This window comes from Protopterus annectens, chromosome 4.part1, assembly GCF_019279795.1.
Source record: "Protopterus annectens isolate FY-2018-M chromosome 4.part1, PAN1.0, whole genome shotgun sequence".
NCBI classification, from domain to species: Eukaryota; Metazoa; Chordata; order Ceratodontiformes; family Protopteridae; genus Protopterus; species Protopterus annectens.
In genome coordinates, this window is record NC_056734.1 from 384,129,963 (window position 1) to 384,151,408 (window position 21,446).

Below are 21,446 nucleotides of genomic sequence, written 5' to 3' on the forward strand. Positions count from 1 at the left end.
CCTCTATTTTTAATGATGGGGCTAGGCCTTCAACTGTTAAGGTTCAGTTAGCTGCCACCTCCAGTTTCCATATTGGAGTAGGTAATTCTACACTAGCTTCTTCACGTCTTTGTATGGCATTTATAAAATGAACCTTTCTACTCAAATCATCCTTTACGGATCCTACTCCTCTGTGGAATCTGAATTTGATACAGACCCTAACTCAGAAGCCATTTTTACTGGCTGCAAAATGTAAATTGAAATGTTTAACTTGGAAAACTATATTTCTAATTGCCATGACATCCGCTAGGAGAGTTTCAGAACTTTAAGCCTCATCCTCTAAGCCTCCTTATTTAATTTTTCATAAAGATAGGGTGTCCTTAAGAACCAGTCCTTCCTTTCTTCCAGAGGTGGTGTCAGGATATAACATTAATCAATCTATAAACCTCCTGGTAGTATTTCCAGATTTTACAAACAAAGGTGAATACATTTTCCATTTAGTAGATGTTCACAGACAATTACATGTCTACCTTCGCAGATCAGAGAAATTTAGAAAATCGGATCAGTTCTTTATCCTTCTCAAACTAGATTGGGTCAACCCGTTCTAAAGTGTAAAAAAAAAAAAAATCAAAATGGGTAACAGATTGGATTTCCTTTGTTTATAAGAAGTTTGTTCTGACCTTGGCAAAGCCTTTAAGAGCCCATTCAATCAGGTCAATGGAAACCTCATCAGTTTTTTTATCCATATCCTCCATGGATGATATTTGTGCGGCTGCAGCTTGGGCTTATCCTCTTAATTCATTACAAAGTTGCATCTGGTCTCTGGGGGAGGAGCAGCCTCCGGCTTAACATTAGTCAGGAATATCCTTCTTTAGTCCACCCAGGATTCAGGTCAGCCCCATGTGTATTGAGGAATGAATGAAAATTGACCATCAGATAAAGGAGTTGCGTACTCGCCATAACGTTCCTGCTGCGTTGTCCATTTTCATTCTTCAACTCCCCTCCCTCCAGCCCCCTACCTCTTTTCTATTGATCACTTCTGGAAGAATGGGATGGGAGAGCATTATAGGATCCACCGTTTTCTATTTGAGCTTCAGATAGTGACTTCCATCTTATAGCTATAAATTCATTGTGTCATGCAGTAAGCTGCAAACAAGATCTGGGGATTGAGGGGACTGCTGTGTTGTGGGTAAGGGAGGAGCTTGAGAGCTTGCAGTAAATCATGAGCTGTATATCAGCATCTGAGTCGAGTCAGAGTATCTGATCCAACCCCATATGTTGAGGAAGAATGATAATGGACAACAGAGATGGAACATTATAGTGAGTACATAACTTCTTTTTTGTAACTGTTATATGAAAGAAAACAAACCAAGTTAATATATTTAGTGTGTTTTACTATGTTTTTAACTGTTAATTCAGTAAAGGTGTTAAATATAATGGAGTTAGCCTTACTCTGTACTGTCCCAAGTCACTGCTGATGTACTGGAAAAAACACTCTGATGTACAAAAGTCTTTTGATGTGTCCCTGTCACAATTATTTGACTTTCCAGGCCTCTCCTTTCCCCTGGATACAAGGCTGTGTGACAGATTTAATGGTACTTTTTTTACTGTTTTTATAAGCTTGTCACTTTCCAGTTGCTGTTTACATGCAGTTTTAACTTCTGAAATTTTAATGAACCTGTATCTGAGATTTTGTTTACGAGTCCCTAATAGTAGTAATACTATTCTCAATAGGATTGCCACCTGTCTGTTTTTTTTCCTGGACTATCTTGGAATCAACCTGATTGTCCATTAGTCAGGAAAACACCGTTTTTTTTTTTTTTTTTTTTTTTTAAACAGACTAGCGGTGTTTATTTATTAATCAGCAGCTTTACTATGCTATTTTACAGAAATGCATAGTAAATCTGCAGAAATAAAGGCATCAGAAATGGAAAAAATAGAGCGTTCACCATTGACTGACATGATGATGTCACAGAATGGGTGGACAGTGGGTGGGGCAGAAATGGGTGGGGTTATGGACGATGCAAGGGGTGTGGCTTTGGTCCAGTTTTTAGCCACAATGAAACGTGGCAACCCTAATTCTGAATAGTCTATTTTTGCAATCTGTTCTGTACATCAATAGATTCCATATAACATTTTGCAATACCGCAAAAAAAGTATCAGATTCAGTTGCATTTGCTAAGTGCACAGTTTTACACTTACACTTTGCCTGTGTGATTTTTGTTCCTTTTTTGTTAAAATTAGAGGTTCTGTATATCCAACTACAGTATATGGTCCTTCCCATTTTGAAGCAAAAACATATTTTAAGCACTTTAACGTGACCCATTGACCTGGCTTTAACTAATGTTGTAGCTGTATCAGTGGGCATTTTAGTCACTTTTCTTGCCTAAAATTTGAGCAGTTAATTGCTGCAAGGTCTGTAACCAGGACTGGTGATGTGCTACAGCGTAGTTTGAATGTTTTAACTCCCCAACTGGTTTTAATTGGAAAATGTATTGCCATTTTTTTTCTTGTCATTAACTTCAGTGGTGACCTCTCTGACATTTGGAGAGACCCTTGTATTCATGGCAGTGTAAAATAACCCTGTTGGGCCCATCTGCTATACAAGATGTAGTTAGCTTTTCTTGTATACTCTTAATTTTTTTCTATCTTGCCATTAGACTGGATGGTGTGGAACATGAATTGCTGTATTTTTAGCAGATTGCAAACTTTTTTTCTATTACCTGACTAGTGAACTGTGGACCTCTGTTACATTTAATGATTTGAGGACATCCCCAATGGGAGAAGATATTTCACAATGTATGTTCTAACAGCTGATGGTCGAACTTGAGTAACTGCTTTGCTAGAGGTTTTGGTATAGTTGGCAGAAATGCTCCCACTTAAGTTTTGAGCATAAGTATTTCAACATCTCCTTGCATTTTCTGAAGATTCTGAATTTATCTAGTTGTCTGTCTGGATTTTTTTTGGAGATTTTTTTTTCTTCAGTGCTACAGCAGAAAGGTTCCCCCGACCCAATTTCAGAGTATAGCACAGACCTTTTCTTCATCTGTATTGTACAGATTCCACAGGGTATATGTTTTAACAGTTTTCCCCCCTTTTTTGACCATAGGTTTTACCACTTTGATGCTTGCCTACCTTTTCGTTTACAGCCTGACTCCATGGGAAAGCTGCGATGTCTTCGTGCTTGTGTAATTCGATCTCTCTATCATATGTATGAGCCATTTTCTTCTCGTGTCTCAAAAAACCCACCCCTTCCAGAGTCTACACCTAACAGTTTACATAATTCTAAAGTAAGTCGATATTTCATGTTTTATTTAACTTTAAATAGCCTGTTTTATAAGTCTGTTTATTTAGTTGGCATCGCTAGACCTTTCTGTGTATAAATTATGGTTTGTACGTTAAGCTTCTAGCATAGGTGATGCTGATTTTTTTTTTTTTTTTAAATGATGGCAATGTCTCTGTTTTTAGAAAAGGGTTGTAGGCATTAACTGTTTTACAAGTTGGCACAAAAGTATCCCTGTAGATGTTCTGCTATGGTAAGGAAGTGACCCATTTAAAACTGCACAGTTTCACTAAAAACTTTTACTTTTATAAATGCTGTACCAGAAATTCGTGGCACAGTATATGTGCATGCAAGGTATACAATTTGAGCATAGGTTTTAATAAGCCTTATCCCTAACTTTTTGCAGAATATATTCATTCTGCTTGATGGGAGGGGAAAATGGAACAGTTCTATTTTTTTAATATGTGCACTGATGAACTGGGTGTTTAATTGACTTGAGTAAAGGCATTTTTCAACATATGGGTTTACAGTGACTGAACCATATGTAATTCATGCTGAAATAAGCACAGCATTCTCCGTCCCAACTATTAATAGTGGATTGGTCTTGTGCTGTGCTACCTTCATTCTCTCTCTGGCATATCCAGACAGCTATTGGATCTCTGTTGGCACTGAGAAAAGAACCAATTATGAACCACTTGCCCAGGCTTTCTGCTAGGTGCGGGAGTCTGCTTATAGTGAATTGAACAAGCTGCATCTTCTCTTTGGGTAGTTGATTCTGTAGCCTGACTACTTGCTTAAGTAGATGTATGTGGCTAGAGCAGCTGTTTGGAAGGTGTACATGGGAGGGAAGGGAAAGCATAAGTGCTTCCATCTGCATGCAGTGCGTCATTTAGAGTTTAAAGCTTTAGTGCTGCCTACATGTAACAGTATTGTGGCTAAGTGAAAAAAGATGTGTGTACTCCTTTTTAATTGGATACAAATATTCCTTGGGTGGTATATTGCCTTATTAAAAAGCCTGCTTTCTTGCCATAAGTAATGGTAGAACCCCTTTGTATGTAGTGGAGTTGTATTCTGACATGTAAAGGTGGGGGGGATCTTCAGTCAAGTATGACTGAAAACTTCAATACTTTGAATTTGGGTGTTTTGCAGCAATAGTAATGGATAAGAGCAAGTATTGCCTGGTGCATTTTTAAGACATCTTGCAGTGAGTACTGCCAGATCTGATGATAAAGGCCCTACTTAATGAATCTTGTAGTTTTAGATCATCCTGACCACCAGTCACTTTCTTGCTTGTTTCTTAAGATACATGCATGCTTGTGGAAAGAGGCACTCCTAATGCCAGTACATTTTTGTGATCTAATGCATCAGCTGTTAAAACCTTTGAGCCTGTTTGTTCATTCTTGCTGCTCATATGTTTTCGATTGCAGTCTTATTTTTCTTCTCCGCCTGGTAAAGCTTCTTATTTGATGCTAAGATGCAAGGCCGTTAAGCAAATAGGCAGATGTCTGATTGCCAAAGATGTGTACAAGCATGAAATGCATTTATTTTTTTGGAAGGAGCATGAAGAAGGGGGATTAAGGGTACTAAAGGTAGTGGAGGTTCATCCATAACTGCATCAGAAAAAGAGAGAGGGAGAGAAGCTGCTGGCTTACCATGCAATCAAGGGAATGAGCGCTATTTGCATTGGGATAGGTTGAAGTGTCCACTGTGTAGCTGCTGATTTCAGTCAAAGCACCATTACAAGGAACTGGAGTGTGAAGACTGGGGCCTTTTGGAGACATCCAGGTTTTGTTGTAGAGTCCCTTGAAAGGCAAATTCTCCAGCCCCTGTCTGAAATGGAGTCAAGTACATTACCAAGCATCTTTAAGCCAACTGTTTTTGTGCATGTGTCGCCTCTTTGGCCCAGCTTGTCTCACAGAAACTACAGTATTTTGCACATGACAGGTAACTGGATGTTTTTGTTGTGTATAGGAAATGCATTTACTTTGTTTATTCTACCTTCTTATGATGTCCCACCTTAGATCAGTGTTGCAGTATTCTGAACTGTTGGGTTAACGCTCCAGATAACCTGAATGCCTTGTCGGGATACCAAAGCCAAAATCCTCCATAGAGCTATATGTCTGTATGACCTACATCTGCCGGCATAAGCACATGAGCATGAAACTTCTATCTCCAAGCCAGGAAGCATGTAGACACATGAGGATAGTAGAGTAATTAGTCAGCTAGGAGGGTAGAAGGCAGAAAATGGCTCCCCACACTCCAGGAAAAGGGGTAAGTAAAGGTAGAAAGGGGATAGCAGGGTGGCAAGGTATACTGCAGTAGGAAGTCATCTGTTATGGTAAGTTCTTATACTGTGTCCTTCCTTAGATCACTTTTGCTGTATTCCAAACTGCTGAGTGAGTTCCAAAATGTTAGTAGTGTAAAGGATGGCTGGTTGAGACATAGTAGAGCTGTCAAGCAGTCCAGAGGGGACTGATCTGGGCAAAGACAGCTCTGAATTTACCCTGTAATACTTGAGAAAATTTTGCCTGGAGTGTACTAGGTTGCTGCTTAGAGTCTACCCCCTTATAAAAGGTCTAGATAAAGCCACTGCTGTGGTAGAATGTGATTTCCCTGGAGAAGGCAAAGATTTGCCATGTTGATTGTGAGAAAAGGAGATGGATTTAGAAATCCAGTTAGCAATAGTTTGCTTTGAAAGAGGGCTGCATAGCTTGGATTCTTGGAAGGAAACAAACAGCTAGTCAGTCTTGTGGATTGCCTTTGAGTTTTCCAAGTAAAATCTGAGCTTTCTGTGTATATCCAGTGAGTGCAGGATTCTCTACCCCTTGTTCTGTGAATTAGGAAAGGAAGTATGGAGATTGATGGCCTTATTTGAGGGATAGCTCATTTACCACTTTGGCCATAAAGGAGGGGTTGCCCGTCAAAGACATTGTGTCCTTATGGAAAGTAAGGATGGGAGGGGATGCCATTTGGGCCTGGAGCCGAGTTAAGATCTATTAGTAGTATGGTTTGCCAGGTACAGAATTTTGAGAGACAGAAGCTGCTAGTTCAAAAGGGGAGCAGAGGAGTTTAAGATGAGGTCAAAAGGCTGAATAGTTTCGTGGGTGGCTTAAGGTGAAGTACATCTTAGAAACTGCTATACTTCTAGCCTAGACAAGAGGAGGATCAAGAGGTAAGCAGACCAAAATGGATGAGAGGTGTGCCTTGACTGAGGAGTATGCCAGGCCAGTCTCACACAGATGAGGGTAGATAACAGGGACACCCATTTGTACAGGGTTTTGTTTGTGCAGTAGTGATCACCAGGACATCCATTGTTATGGTGAGCTGTTACTCAGATGTACTTTCCAGATCTTGAGATAGAGTCTGTTTTTCTAGGAGCATCTTGTTTACTCCTGTGTTATAAGGAGGCTATCCACTTGGTCAGCTGTGATTTAGACTGGCTGAATGCTTTATTCAGGAAATCAGGCTCTGGGATGTGCCTGAATTGGAATGGTTGAGGCCATCCTTAATCGAGCTGCTTGGGAACACTGTCTTGGATGCCCATTTTTCACAGGGGGAATCTGTATTGATCAAGCCATTGTAAAAGCAAGTGTGTAATTTGTAAAGTTACAAACAGCCTCACTGCAGTTGAGGATGTTAAGATCACTTCTCTGGTCTTCTTTTCTGTATTCTAAGTCTTCTCATTATTCTGAGAAGGTTCCCTAGTTTCAAAACATTGTTTTCTTCTCCTATACCAAACCTCCATAAAAAGGATGAATTCATTAGCTCTCTGCCTTTGAGAGTCCAAGAGGGTGTTACTTCAGCTTCTCCCTAGTCCCACAGAGAATAGATGGATTTCATCCTATTCTGGACCTTGTCACTTCAACCAACACATCCTGTACACAAGGTTTCATGCCTGTGTTGCTTTCAGCTGTTGTCACTGTATGTAATGGATCATCCACCCATAGGATTCACAGGCTTCTCCAGTTGCTTTGGTTAAGTATCACATCCAGTAATGTGTTGGTGTTTAGGTTTTCTGACCACTGTTTAACAGGTTGTTGGTTGAAGCCTTGCAGGAGGTGGATTTCTGGCTTCTTGTAGTCCTGTCCAGGGATCTGAAGTGTTCCTGCTGTGATTGCTTGTGTGGCTGTAGTCTCTGGCAGAGTGACAAACTGGAAGCAGTCTTCACACCTTCCAAGAGTTTACTTTTTTGATTAGTGCTAGACACTTGATTGTACCTGCTATAGCCTCCCCTTGGTCATAACTTAGAGAATTCTGATAAGTTCTTACTCCCTAGCCAGCTTAAGTTTTTGAGATAGAGATGCTAAGAAAGTCTTTAGTGAGGTGGTTCATGGCTTCCATGTTGACAGTACATAATAAAGGGTATTGATTGGTGAGACTACAAATCATAGTTCTTTATAGTGCATGGGATTTTATGTGCCCCATGTGCTGCTAAATACAAAAAGAAAAGTTTAGGGGAGAAAAGCCTTTAAATGTTAATATAACACTTCAGTGCTGTCAGACAGCAGGCAGAAACAAAGCATCCCTATGAGACACTTTGTTCAGCCAAAGTTCTTTAGAAATGTGGCAGAGAGATTCTAAGCTGCTTTTACCTTCTGCTATTTGCCTGCCTCCAGTGTCCGCTGCTCCTCCTTAGTGCGAGACAGAATCCTAACCGTGCTTAGCTCCTTTCCGATATTAGAAAGGTGCTTAAACTTGCCCTCCCCCCATATCAGGGTAATTTGTGATGCTCCATGCACTAATGTTGTCTGGGTAAGGATGTAGTCTAGGGTTGCTGCTTGTATGTTGTTTCATCTTGTGGGCGTAAAGGCTGCTCTACTGCATTCTTCATGGTAGCATTGGTGTTCGAGGCAGATGTTGCAGCAGCCTCTGTGGGTGATGTTTACAGAGGCATCACATGGTCAGAACCTCATTCTGGAGTTGTAACCCTATCGCCAGTCCTTGGAATGGAAAGAAAGCCTTAATGTTTTGGTGGAGATTCTCTCATTGCATCTGAATCTTTTTTGCAACTTTTAACATCAATATATTTTAAGGAAGGCTGGAGAGCTCACATCGGGGCCTACAATAAGAGTGAGGCTTCATCGACCAGGAGCTATGGGTAGCCTTTCTGGCCCTCTTAGGTTTGGAGATGAAAAAGTTTTTGGAATCTGTCTTCATTCAGTCAAACTGCTGATCTCTCTTGTGGTATCTAAACATGTAAAAGAGGCATGAGGATATACCTGTGTTCGCTAAGTGGAAGTACTCCTTTGGCAGTACACAGTAATGACTCCATTTATGGAATAATCACCCTAATCCCTAGGGAAGTGAATGAGCTGAGGGGTTCTGAGTTGCTTCCTGTGTATCCTTTCTGCAGTAGAAAGTGGTATTCTGTGAGTAGGGCACACAGCAGAAGACTTCTATCCCACAGTGGAGAACAAGGTCTTTTCCTTTTGAGCACGATGCAGCAAGGCAAGATGGAATTAACATTGGACATATTTGCATTGTTGTGAAATGGCTAATTCACATTTCAGAGACTAAAGACCAAAATTCTGTTCTCATTGCCCCTTGGTGGTAGGGAGGGAAGTGGTTTAGACAGTCTAGTCCATGGCAGCACAGGGTACCCTTCAGATCCAAACTGGATCTGTTTGTCCCAGTTGGGCAGACAGACTGTCATCTTAAAGCTTGGTTCCTTAATTAGAACTAAACTCTGCTCTTGGAGATGAGGCCGTCCTCTCTGCATATGTGAACCTTGTGGTTCTTGACCAACATGGAGCGGTACCTTATACTTCCCCAGTCAGTTAACTTGCAGATGGTTTATTTTTGAGCACCTGCTTGATTTTTGGACCTTTTATTCCATGGTGGTGATGTACAGTATCTTGGCTGTTTGCACGTATTGTGACTTTGCAGATGGATTGTGGCTAAGCTGGTTAATCTTAAGCCATTGGTTGATGAACCACCACCTAGAAAATCTTATGGTAAAAGTTTATTTCTCCAGAAAAGGTCTTCATTGGACAGCAGAAATCTTGCTGTGGCTCTGAGTAAGACATGTTCCCTAGCTGAGCTGTTGCTTCCTGGAGTGAAGTCTTTGCTGGTTGCTTGGAGTTATAAAATGGTAATTGATTATAAAATATATAATATATATGTATGTGTGTGTGTGTGTGTGTATAATATATATGTATGTGTGTGTGTGTGTGTGTGTGTGTGTGTGTGTGTGTGTGTGTGTGTGACTGTTTAAAAAAGAAAAGTTATCTTCTCTTTTCCACACTTTTTATTATTGTAGTTAATACTTTTAGTATTGTTATCTAACTTGTCTTTTTGATTCTCGGAATGTCAAAAGATAAGGATAATCGCCCCTCGGGGTTTAAAAAGTGTGATAGGTGTGTGCAGAAAATGTCTGTTACAGACAGCCGCACCAGTTGCGTGTATTGCCTTGGTGAAGCCCATTTGCATGAACCCTGCACGTTTTGTCACGCATTTAGCACTAGAGTTTTAAATGAGAAAAAGAGGAAACTCATTGATATAGGTCTCATGACCAGTTCCTTCCAGGATCAGCTGGAACTTGGTCAGGCAGCACCAAAATCCTCTAAGAGAAAATCATCGGCCCTGGCAAAGAAGACTAAAGTGTCAGATCCAAGAAGTTCCGGTTCCGACTCAGCTTCATGTTTTTCGGTGCTGTCGGTTTCATCAGCTCTGAGACCACCTTCGGTACCGAAAATTTTACCTGACATCGAGGTAGTGTCTCCCACCTTGATCTCTTATTTTGGAGAGAAGGAGATCTCCTTCTATCTGATGAGAACATTGAGCGGGTGGTGAAGAGGTTGCTTTCGGATCCAGCTCTGGCAAGAAAATTGGCCCCTCTGGACCCAAAGGTTTCGGAGCAGACTCCCTTACTGACAACTGTTCCTCCTCTGACTGCTTCGCTCTTGGAGCCTATTACTTCAGGTTCCTCTGTTTTGGACCCGTCTGCTCCGGAGATTCAACCTGTTTCCTCGGAGCCAATTACTCTATCCTTGATGGCTCAGTCTGGAGCAGAGGGATCTGGGAGCTGATGCTCTTGTGTCAACTCCGAGGGGGGGGGACAGTCACCCTGGGTTCTCGTTAGAACCGACCCTCCCTCTCGGAGCCTTAGCTTGGCTCCCACTTCTGCTTTGGAGCCGTTCCCTCTTGCTAGGAGTCGATCATCCGCCCCCTCGGAGCGGAGGTCTTCTTCGGAGCGGGGCAGGGAGGCTTTCCAAGCTATAGAGAAGGCTTTATCCTCTGCTAAAGCCATCTCATTGGAACCTGTGTCCCACCAGGAGCAGGCAGCAACCTCTTCCCCCCCTGCCACCCCCACAGCATAGGGAACCAGAGGCCTAAGTAGCCCCCATTGGAAGTGCCCCCTCTTCCGAGACCTCCCCAGATTATCCCACTGGAGAACTCCCTTGGAAGAGGCTGTGTAAGAGGAAATATGCCGACTCACTGGAGTCTGTCACGTCAGACACAGATTTAGAGGAATCAGAAGGGTCCCCCTAGGCCCCCCTCTGAGGATGTCTCTTTTTCTGATATCCTAGAAATCTTTAGACAGAGGGGTGATTGAAAGACCTCTAACCCTACTGAGGATGACTCTCTGTATCTTGAGGCTTTTGGTTCCTGACCTTCCACCACCTGGGTGACACCGCCTTATGACCAACTTTTGGGGGTCATATCGCGGAAAGCATGGACCTCTCCAGATTCAGTGGAGCCCGTCCCGAGGACGCCAAATAAGTTTGACAGCACCTGAGGACAAGTCTTTCCTTAGTAAGGGAGTTCCAGTTGATGCTATGGTGGTAGCAGCGGCCATCAAGAAGGAATTATCTGAGGTATATTCTAATATCCATCCTCCTAACAAGGAGTCCAGGAAGATGGATAGGTATGGGAAGTGTACCTTTTCTTCAGCGACATTTACACTAAGATCGTTGAATTACCTGACTCATTTTACTTGTCTTCAGAGGGATCTCCTGAAAGAGTTAGGAGACACCCTCCAGGGTTCAGTAGCTCCGGGTTCCATGAATAAGGTTTTTGTGCAGCTCCTTCACCCTTACTTCCATAGCTAACTCCTCTATGATGCTAATTTCATATGCGGTAGATGAACTGAGTAGGGCAGCCGCAGCAGGAATATCCCTCAGGAGACATTCGTGGATGCGTCTTTGTAATTTTACGTAATTCTTCAAGTCTTCCTTCACTAATGTTCCCTTTGATGGGTCATCTCTTTTTGGACCCCAAGTGAAAGAGACTTTGACTAAGTGCGAGCAAGAAGGTAAAACCTTATCTGCTGTTGGAGTCGGTTTCTCTCTCCTGTCTAGACCCTATCCCAAGGGTAATACAAGAGGGAAAATGTGGTTCCGTAAATCCCAAAAAGGTTTCCCTCAGGCGCAAGGTTAACCCTCCCCCAGAGGCAGAGGGGGAGGATATAATGGAAGATGCTGCCCTCACGGCAGAGGAGGCCCGCAGATTCAGGGAGACAGAGAGAGTTTCTCTGATCGTCCCTTCCATCACCCCTGAAGGGTTGCCCGACTGTCTCTGGAGGCAGTTGGGGATCATCTATCGCTGTACCCAAGCGCCTGGCTAAGTATCACTCAAGATTGTTGGCTACACACAATAATATCCAGAGGTTACCTGATCCCCTTTGTTTCTGAACCCCCAACAAAGCGGTCTCTACCAGACATACCACCCATCCAACTAGACCGTGCAACATTAGAGGTCATCTCATTGCTGCAAAAAAAGAGAGTCATCCAGGAAGTCCCCGTAGAGCAGGTAGGATCCGAAACTTACTCTCGATTCTTTTTATTTCCAAAAAAGACAGGGGACTGGAGATTAATTCTAGATCTCAACAAGCATGTAAAGAAATTGGAGTTCCGAATGGTCACTCTACAGTCGATATTTCCCTTCCTGGAGACACTAACACTTCCGGCTGGGAGCCAGTCATTTTCAGTTCAGAACACTGCCCTTTGGCCTCACTACAGCCCCCGGAGTATTTACCAAATGCATGGCAGTGGTAACGGCTCACCTGAGACGTCAAGCATTTCAGGTGTTTCCATGCCTAGACGACTGGCTCCTCATTGCTACCACCAAGCATCACTTCATCAGGACCAGGGACGAGACTCTATCCTTGTGCGCCAGTAGGCATCACTGTCAACCTGCAAAAGTCAGTCTTATCTCCCTCGCAGCACATTGTATATTTAGGCTCAGAAATAGACACTACACCATGTAAGTAAGGCTAACACAGGAAAGAGTGAAGTCTCTACGCTGTCAAGTCAGATCCTTGCTAACCAAACAAAAAGTTCAGGCTAGAATAGTCCTTCAAGTCCTAGGGACTATGGCTTCCGCCATCCTATTGGTTCCTCTTGCTCGCCTACACATGAGGATACTTCAATGGCTGCTATTTGCCCAATGGTCGATGCAAGACCTTCCATTGTCTCACCAGATTTTGATAATAAACACATGCAGAAAGGATCTGACATGGTGGTTGCACACAAAACAACTTATCCTAGGTCGTCCACTTGTTCCTTCCCAAGAGAAAGCAGATGTTCATCGTGTTTCACTGTTGCAGTCATTACACTTGGTTATCCCGCTGGCAGGCTACCCGCAGTCGGCCAGAGTTCCAAAGTCTAGGTCCGGCGTCTGTTGTTGTCGCCTCTTCCCTGATGTCAGTGCGCCAGGGGTATAAAAGATGCAACCGATGCCATTTTCTTCAGTCTTTCTTGCCGCGTGGTGCCCAAAGTAAAAGCAGTTCGCAAGTGCCGGTCGGCTGACTCCGGAGTCTTTCGAAATTGAGTTTCAGAACCGAAGTCTTCAGTAAAGCTAAGTACCCCGTTGGGGAAATTTTTTCTTGCTCCAGACCGATGTCAGTAAAAGTTAATAATTGTATTTCTTGTGGGAAGCAAATACTTCATAAGGACTTTCACTCCTACTGTATTCCTTGCCTAGGCCGTGACCACAACATTACTAGTTGTCTGTTTTGTGCTAGATTCAACAAATGCACTATTAAATGTCGGTTTGATTTTGCTTTACATTATTTTGGCCGAAGGTTTAACTACATAATGCCGTCGGAACAACCGACAACCGGAACTTATAAAAAAGACAAAGAAAAGGACAGGCATCCAAGGTTCAAAACCGACAACGAAGCCTCTTCTAGGCCAGTCGCCGGTTCTCAGTGAGGCGCTTTCGCAGCCCCTGACACCCGCTACCTCAGAGCCACAGGCCGTATCCGACAGCCACGTGGAGACACCGAGGCCTGTGGAAACTCAAGATATTGGGCCTGCGGAAACTATTCCCTCAGATGGGTCCGGAGCCGCTGAGCAGTCATCGGCTTCTGAGGGTGTTTTCAGACCTTCACTGCTTACTATTAAGTCCACTACAGCAGCCAAGGCAAAGTCAAAAACACCTTTAAAGACAAGGAAACAAGTACAGCATTCTCCTGGACATTCATCCATGCCAAAGAAACAGATGCTTAAAATGGCTGAAGACTTAATTACGTTGATCAGGGGTTCTCATCCCCCTCCTGATAAAAAGCCTAGGCAAGACACTGACTATGATTCCTCTGACCAGGTTTCTATTTCCTCTGATTCCTCTTCAGATTAGGGATATTCTCTCCTTCCCTATGAGGACTCTGATACAGAAGAGTCTATACCTTCAGCCTCTCCACCTGAGGATTATACTTTTGGGGAAACCCTGCACACCATGAGGGAGCATTTCCATTGGGAGAGCCAGGATTACTCAGAATCCAAGAAAAGGCTCAGAGACTTTCTTTTATTGCCTCAACACAGGCCCCTGGCTATTCCCTCTGTGCTTGATATTGTTGAAGATGTTTTCTCTGAATCCAATCTGTCTCCTGATTCTTTACCCCCTGCACCAGTCAAGCCAGACAGGTACTACAGGGTCCCTGACTCTCATAAATTTCTTTACAAAAACCCTGCTGCAGACCCAGAAATAATTTCTCAGGGTCCTAAAGGGGTTAAGGCTTCCACTGCTAAAAATCCTGTTCCCTCTGATAGGGATTTCAGAGCTCTGGATAGATGGGGGGGAGTTTACACTTCTGCTACTTTAGCTGTAAGGGCTTAAAATGCCAGTTTCACGTGCTTAAATATCAACAGTACCTCATGTCCTTGTTAAAACAGAAAATGGTTACAAACTCTGAAATTCCTGACTGTAAGGAAATGCAGGATTTATTGCATGCAGCTGAACAAGTGGGAAAGCATACTCTACAATGTGGTTTTGATTCATTAGAGGCTTCTTGTAGAGCCGCAATTACAGGCTCTGTCATTCGAAGGCATGCTTGGTTGAAAGAACAAAGTTTACCTGAACATGTTAAAGTAAATGGATGCTCCACTACAGCATGATACTTTGTTTAGTGTTAAGGCAGAAGAGGTGTTAAAGAAAATGGAGAATAAAGCAAAATCAATGCAGACAGTAAAGGATTTCTTGCAGGTTCAACCACCTAGGTTTAGCAAAAAATTGGTCCTTTCCAGTGTCAGACAGGCCACAAAGAGGCAGATACAGGCGCCCAAGAGGCAGATCTCAGCCCCAAGGCTCCTACAGACCTAAACAATGGGGTGCTTCAGCCCCCCAAAAGAGGAGAAGACAAATCCCAACCTTATAGGAAACAGTGTCAATGACTTCCCTCTACAAATGCCAAGCACTTACCTTTTGGCAGCACCCCAAGGGGGAAAGCTAACACTTTTCTCAAAAAATTGGCACATAATCACCCAGGACAAATGGGTACTGAATATTGTTTCTCAGGGTTACAGGTTCCACTTTTACACCCTTCCAAAATCAAAAGGTATGCCGGACCTGCCACAAAACCAATGGGCAGAGGCACAAAAACAAATTGCTGCTCTCATGGACATGGGAGCTATTCAACGAGTACTACAGCAAGAACAAGGACAAGGATTTTACTCAAGACTTTTCCTAGTACCCAGAAAGGACAAAGCCTGGAGACCAATACTGGACTTGTCAATCCTAAATACTTTCCTGGATGTTCCAAAATTTAAAATGTTAACACTACAGCAACTTCTACCCATGCTGGGCAAGAAGGCTTGGCTAGTTACTTTGGACCTCAAGGAGGCATACCTGCATGTCCCAATCGGACAATCTTGCAGAAGATACCTCGGATTCATAGCTGGCTCAATGCATTAACAATTCTCAGCACTGCCCTTTGGCTTATCTACTGCGCCCAGGGTCTTCACAAAATGCCTGGCACCAGTAATTGCATTTTGCAGACACAAAGGAATTCAGATATATCCCTACTTGGATGACTGCCTTATTCAAGCAGAGAGCAAGGACATTCTTCTAAAGCATCTGACATTTGTAAAAAGATTACTGATTTGCCTAGGGTACACAGTAAACGAAAAGAAATCAAAACTAGTGCCCTCTCAAGAGATAATATTCCTGGGTGCAAGCTTAAGTACAACTGCCCAGATGGCTTATCTCATGCCAGACAAACAAAGGCAACTGACTCATTACTTTCAAATGATGGCAACAAAGACCCAGCTCCCTGCAAGAAAAATTCTGCAGGCCCTGGGCTTCATGGCGTCCTGCATTCTACTAATTCCATATGCAAGACTGCATACGAGGAAACTACAATGGTATCTAAAAAGTGTTTGGACTCAGCATTGCCACAGCCTGGAAACAATCATAACTTTAATTCCCTGCCTACAACAGGAGTTTTGATGGTGGTCCCAGGTCTGTCACCACAACAAGGGACAGCCTTTCACCTTACCCACAGCCCAGGCAGACAATAACAACGGATGCATCAGATTATGCCTGGAAGGGCACATATGGCAGGAAAATGCATTCAGGGCACGTGGCCCAAGGAACAAATGCATTTTCACATCAACCAAAAAGAGATGCTAGCTGTACAGAATGCCCTGACAGTTTTCAAGGGCCTGCTACATCTAGGACAACTATTAATAAAGACGGACAATACCACTGTTATGTGGTACATAAGCAAGGGGGCACACATTCCTACCCCCTATGCAGGCAAGCCATGGCTTTGTGGAACACAGCACTGACCTGTCAAGTACATCTGCAGGCACAGTTCCTGCCAGGAACAAAAAATACACTGGCAGACGAACTAAGCAGAAATCTCATGGATCCTCACGAATGGAAACTAAATCCACAGGTGTTCAGCATGATAGGGAAATGGGGACGCCCAGACATTGATCTTTTTGCCTCCCCTCACAATTGCCAACTACAGAAATTCTGCACAAGAACTTATCACTCTCAAGCATGGAAAGTGGATGCTCTATCATTCAGCTGGAAAACCCTGACAGTTTATGCCTTCCCTCCACTGCCTCTTCTTACCAAGGTGCTCCTAAAAGTCAGACAAGAGAGGCCAAAGATGATCCTGATTGCCCCAGACTGGCCACGCCAGCACTGGTACCCAATCCTAAACAGCTTGTCTCAAGGCCCAGCCTGGCCTTTACCTCAAATTCCTCATCTTCTGACTCAACAAAACAATCAGATTCTACACAGTCAACTCAGAACCTTAAATCTGGCAGCATGGCAGATAATGTAGCCACATAGACTGTGCCTCTTTCTAAAGCCGTTATGGATGTCATTTTAGAAGTCAGGAGGCCCAGCACTAGGAAATCTTATGGAGAAAAATGGAAGAGATTCTGTGCTTGGAACCAGGCACGAGGGCTCGAACCACTTGTTCCAAATATACCTCAGATTTTACAATACCTAACTGAGATGCTGGACAAAGGCCTATCCTGCTCATCAATTAAGATCCATGCCTCTGCCATTTCAGCTCATTACAATACGGAACCTCCTATTTTTTCACATCCTCTACTAAGTCAGTACCTCAGAGGGGCAAAAAACATAAGACCCCCAAGGAGAGCACCAGTACCAACTTGGGATCTCAATTTTGTTTTAGAAAAGCTCACGCTGCCTTGTTTTGAACCAGCCAGCACAGCTGATATAAAATTCTTATCATGGAAAACTGCTCTGCTCCTAGCAATAACTTCAGCAAAAAGAGTCTCGAGTTACAGGCATTAATGGCTGTGGAACCTTTCATTTTTCATCAGGACAGGGTTTCTCTTAGGACAAAACCAACATTCATGCCAAAGGTGGTTTCCAATGTGGCTCTTAACCAAACCATTCATTTACCAACTTTCTACCCAAACCCCCAGAATAAAGGGGAGAGACTTCTGCACGCTTTGGACATAGACAGACAGCTACGATTCTACTTATACAAAACAAAAGCTTTCAGAAAAACTGAGCAACTGTTTGTAGCCTATGCTGCAGGATCACAAGGAAAGCCTATCGCAAAGCAGACAATTTCAAAATGGATAGGACACTGCATTCGCTTCTGTTATGCACAACATGGCAAATCAGTGCCTAAGGGCATTAGGCCACATTCTACCAGAGCAGCAGCCTTTCTCAGAGGAGTACCAACCAAAGACATTTTAGAAGCTGCAACCTGGAGTTCAGTGCACACTTTCACCAAGCACTACCATTTACCTCTCTACTCTAAATCCAGAGCAGGCTTTCCCACTGCAGTTCTGCAGGGTCTGGTAGCCTCTTCTAATCCTATTTAGACCCAGCCGCCCAACCTCAGCTTTGGGATTCAACCCAAGTGTAATGACTGCAACAGTGAAACACGATGAACATAGTACAGTTGTGTACCTACCATAAATGTAGTTGTTAGAGTGTATTCAGTGTTGCAGTCCAGGTTACCCACCCACCACCCCCCTTTTTCATTGCTGGGACTTTTCTGTACTTCTCAACTCTATACAACCTATGTGGTGTATTTGCTTGTAGATGAAGGAAATGTTTATATTAGTACATGCATGCTTTTTGGCATAACGTATTCTTTTCAGCATTTCTATCTGGGGGCAGCTGACATCTGGGGCAAGAAAAACTGAAGAAAATGGCGTTGGTTGCATCTTTTATACCCCTGGCGCACTGACGTCAGGGAAGAGGCGACAGCAACCGACGCCGGACCTAGACTTTGGAACTCTGGCCGACTGCGAGTAGCCTGCCAGCGGGATAACCCAAGTGCAATGACTGCAACAGTGAATACACGCGAACATCTACATTTATGGTAGGTACACAACTGTACTTTTTGACCAGGGATGCTTCCCAGATAGGGTGGGGGGGGCATTATCTGGGAATGACGGTCCAAGGTACTTGGCAGAACCACTTGCATATCAATGTTCTGGAGATGAGAGTGGTGCTATATGCATTGCAAGCACTTCACAGCTCCCTTCCCACTGGGACTGTTGCGATTCAGTCAGACAACATGTCTGTTGTGTGGTACATAAACAAGCAAGGGGGAACCAAGTTTTACCTGCTTTCTCGAGGGGCCTTAAGAGTTTGAAAATGGCCGATGGATACTCAACGCTTCCTGATAGTAACACATATACCGGGAATATCCAACGTAATAGCAGACAAACTCAGCCGAGCAATTCTGATGCCTCGAGTGGTCCCTGAATCCAGTGGTTGCGAAAGAGATCTTTCACAGATGGGGCCAGCCTTGCTGCGACCTATTTGCCACTCACCTGAACACCAAATGCTGCAGCTACTTTGCCCTCATTCCCCATCCAGGGATGCCACCCGGAGATGCTCTAGTTCACAATTGGCCCTGAGACTTTTTATGCCTTTATGACTTTCCTCCTTTTCCACTCTTCCACTCATCCCGAAAGTAATTCAGAAAGCAAAACAGTTGAGAAGTTCCTTGATCCTCATTGCTCCTTACTGGCCTCGACAAGTTTGGTTTCCCTTCCTGTGGCCCTACCTTTTGGAGGAACCATGAATTCTGGACCCATCTCCAGATCTCCTGATGCTCCACCCCTCTATCCACACCCTCAAATTGACAGCATGGCTGCTCCAGTTCCAAAAATAGCCAGGTGTATTCCTCTATCCGTTGTGGTCAAACACATCCTAATTTTATCCCACAAACCTTCCACTCAGAAACTGTATTCCAGCAAATGGAAAAGGTTATCTTTTTGGGCTATGAACCGGGGATTAGATCCATATACAGCTCCAATAGAATCTATTTTATCCTTCCTAACATCAATTTTTCATGAAGGAGCGGCAGCCGCTACAGTTAGAGTTCAGTTAGCTGCCATTTCCAGTTTCCACTTTGGCTTCATGGGAAATCCAATCATACAGCATTCCTTGTGTAAAACTTTCTTAAAAGTTCTTCTCAGGCCTCCAATCAAACCACCATTAGAACCCTGGGACTTGAACTTGGTCCTCTCATCTTTGATGTCTGCACCCTTTGAGCCATCCTCTTCGTCAGACCTAAAATTGTCATGGAAAACATTATTCTAAGTAGCCATAACATCTGCCAAGAGAGTCTCAAAACTGCAAGCTCTAACTATTCGACCTCCTTACATTATTTTTCACAAGGATAGTCTCTCTCTCAGGACAAACCCTTCCTTTCTTCCCAAAGTTTGCTCAGAGCACAATCTCAATACTACTATTGAGCTACCTGTGTTTTTTCCAAACCACTCTACTAAATCAGGGTATAGACTACACCAGCTAGATGTTCACAGAATACTCAGGTTTTATCTACACAGGACTAAAGAATTCAGAAAATCAGATCAGCTTTTTGTTTCCTTTCTGATAAAAAAAGGCTTGCCTGTTTCTAAGATTACTCTTCCAAAATGACTTTTGGAGTGCATATCATTTGCTTATCAACAAGCTGGCAAACAATTACCTGTCAAAGTTAAAGGTCACTCTGCTAGAGCTGTAGCTACTTCATGTGCCTTTAGATCTAGGCTCCCAATTGATACCATTTGTGCAGCAGCTACTTGGGCAAGACCACATACTTTTGTCACTCATTACAAATTGGATTTGGCCTCCCGGGACAGGTCTTCCTTTGGGTCTACTGTGCTGAAGAATCTTTTCGCTTGAGCCACCCGGGATATAGGTGCTAAGGACGCTGTCCTATCCAGCAAGAATTATGGCGAGATAGGACTCCATAACATAAAGAAGTTATGTACTTAGCATAACTTTCCATGTTTGTAGTCCATCTTACCTACATTCTTGCGTCCCTCCCTTAAACCCCCTTCCTGTTTTCTGGGGGATCTGGTAGACTATACTGGTACTGCCTGACATGGTTCTCTTTGGTTGTTCACCTGGCATAGATTATAATTTCTAAATTCTTTATCTGCATTTATGCAGCTCTTATACTGGCCTTACCTGATAGGTATTTATTGCTTTCTTGCAAACTAGATCTGGGGATTTGCCGTGAGGCACCATAGGATAGGGGCTAGCCTTGAGCCAGTAAAAGCTCTTGAGCTTTAGTATCAGCCGAGTCGGAGTCGAATATCTGCTCCGAACCCATCCAGCAAGAATGTAGGTGAGATGGACTACAAACATGGAACGTTATGGTAAGTACTTCTTTTTTTAGTAACATAGGTTCATAGGTTTATACTAGGCTATCTGCCCTAAGGCATTTATAAGCCTAACCCAAAGTTTTGTGGCGTACGCCACCCCTTATATGAAAAAATACTGTGCCCATTAGTTTGTTGTGCCTCTGTCCAGCAGTGACACAGAGATGATTCCCGGGGTAAACCTACGATCTCCCATCCACAGGTCAAGATTTCTCTTGAACAGAGCCAGCGAGGTGCTCTGCCTCACATGGACCGGGATTTTATTCCACAGCATAGGGAGTCTCTGAGTGATAAATCTATCCCTCCAGCACGTCCTATTTATATCCGTGCTAAGGTTCAAGTCGCTTGCTCTAGTGGTTTTGGTGGATTTGGATTTTTGAGGTGGAGCATGTCCATTAATTCCGGTTGGACATGGCCTTGTATGTCAGGCACATGTCACCTCTGAGCAGACGGTATGCGACTGAATAGAGCTGGAGTTTCTTCAATCTGGCAGCATATGACAGATTTTGGAGTCCCTTTATCCTTTTGGTGAGGAACTTTTGGGGTCTCTCCAATTGCTGCAGATGTCGGGTGAGATCCATCCCGAATGGGGCATTGTACTCGATCATTGGTCTGATAAGTGAAGAGTACAGGGGAACAATGACCTCACTAGATCTGGATGTGAATCCCTTCATGATCAGGTGGGCAATGTAGAAGGTCTTTCTAACCACTTTAGCAACGTGAGTGTCAAAAGAAAGGCCACTGTCAACCTGGGTCCCCAGGTCCCTGATAACCTCTTCTGTGCTTAGTGGATTGCCACCTATATGGTAGCTTGGGGTTACCTTGTTTTTCCCGAAGGGTAT

The 21,446-nt window shown here is 43.5% G+C and overlaps 1 protein-coding gene across 2 annotated transcripts in view; it reads left to right on the forward strand.

Moving 5' to 3' along the window:
• The window catches only part of TMEM183A (transmembrane protein 183A), a 562,721-nt gene that overhangs the window by 144,084 nt on the left and 397,191 nt on the right, over positions 1–21,446 (forward strand). For both annotated transcript variants that reach the window (XM_044070205.1, XM_044070204.1), the window contains exon 5: positions 3,089–3,269. In XM_044070205.1, the coding sequence (XP_043926140.1) occupies positions 3,089–3,269 (181 nt within the window). The remainder of the gene's footprint in view (positions 1–3,088; positions 3,270–21,446) is intronic.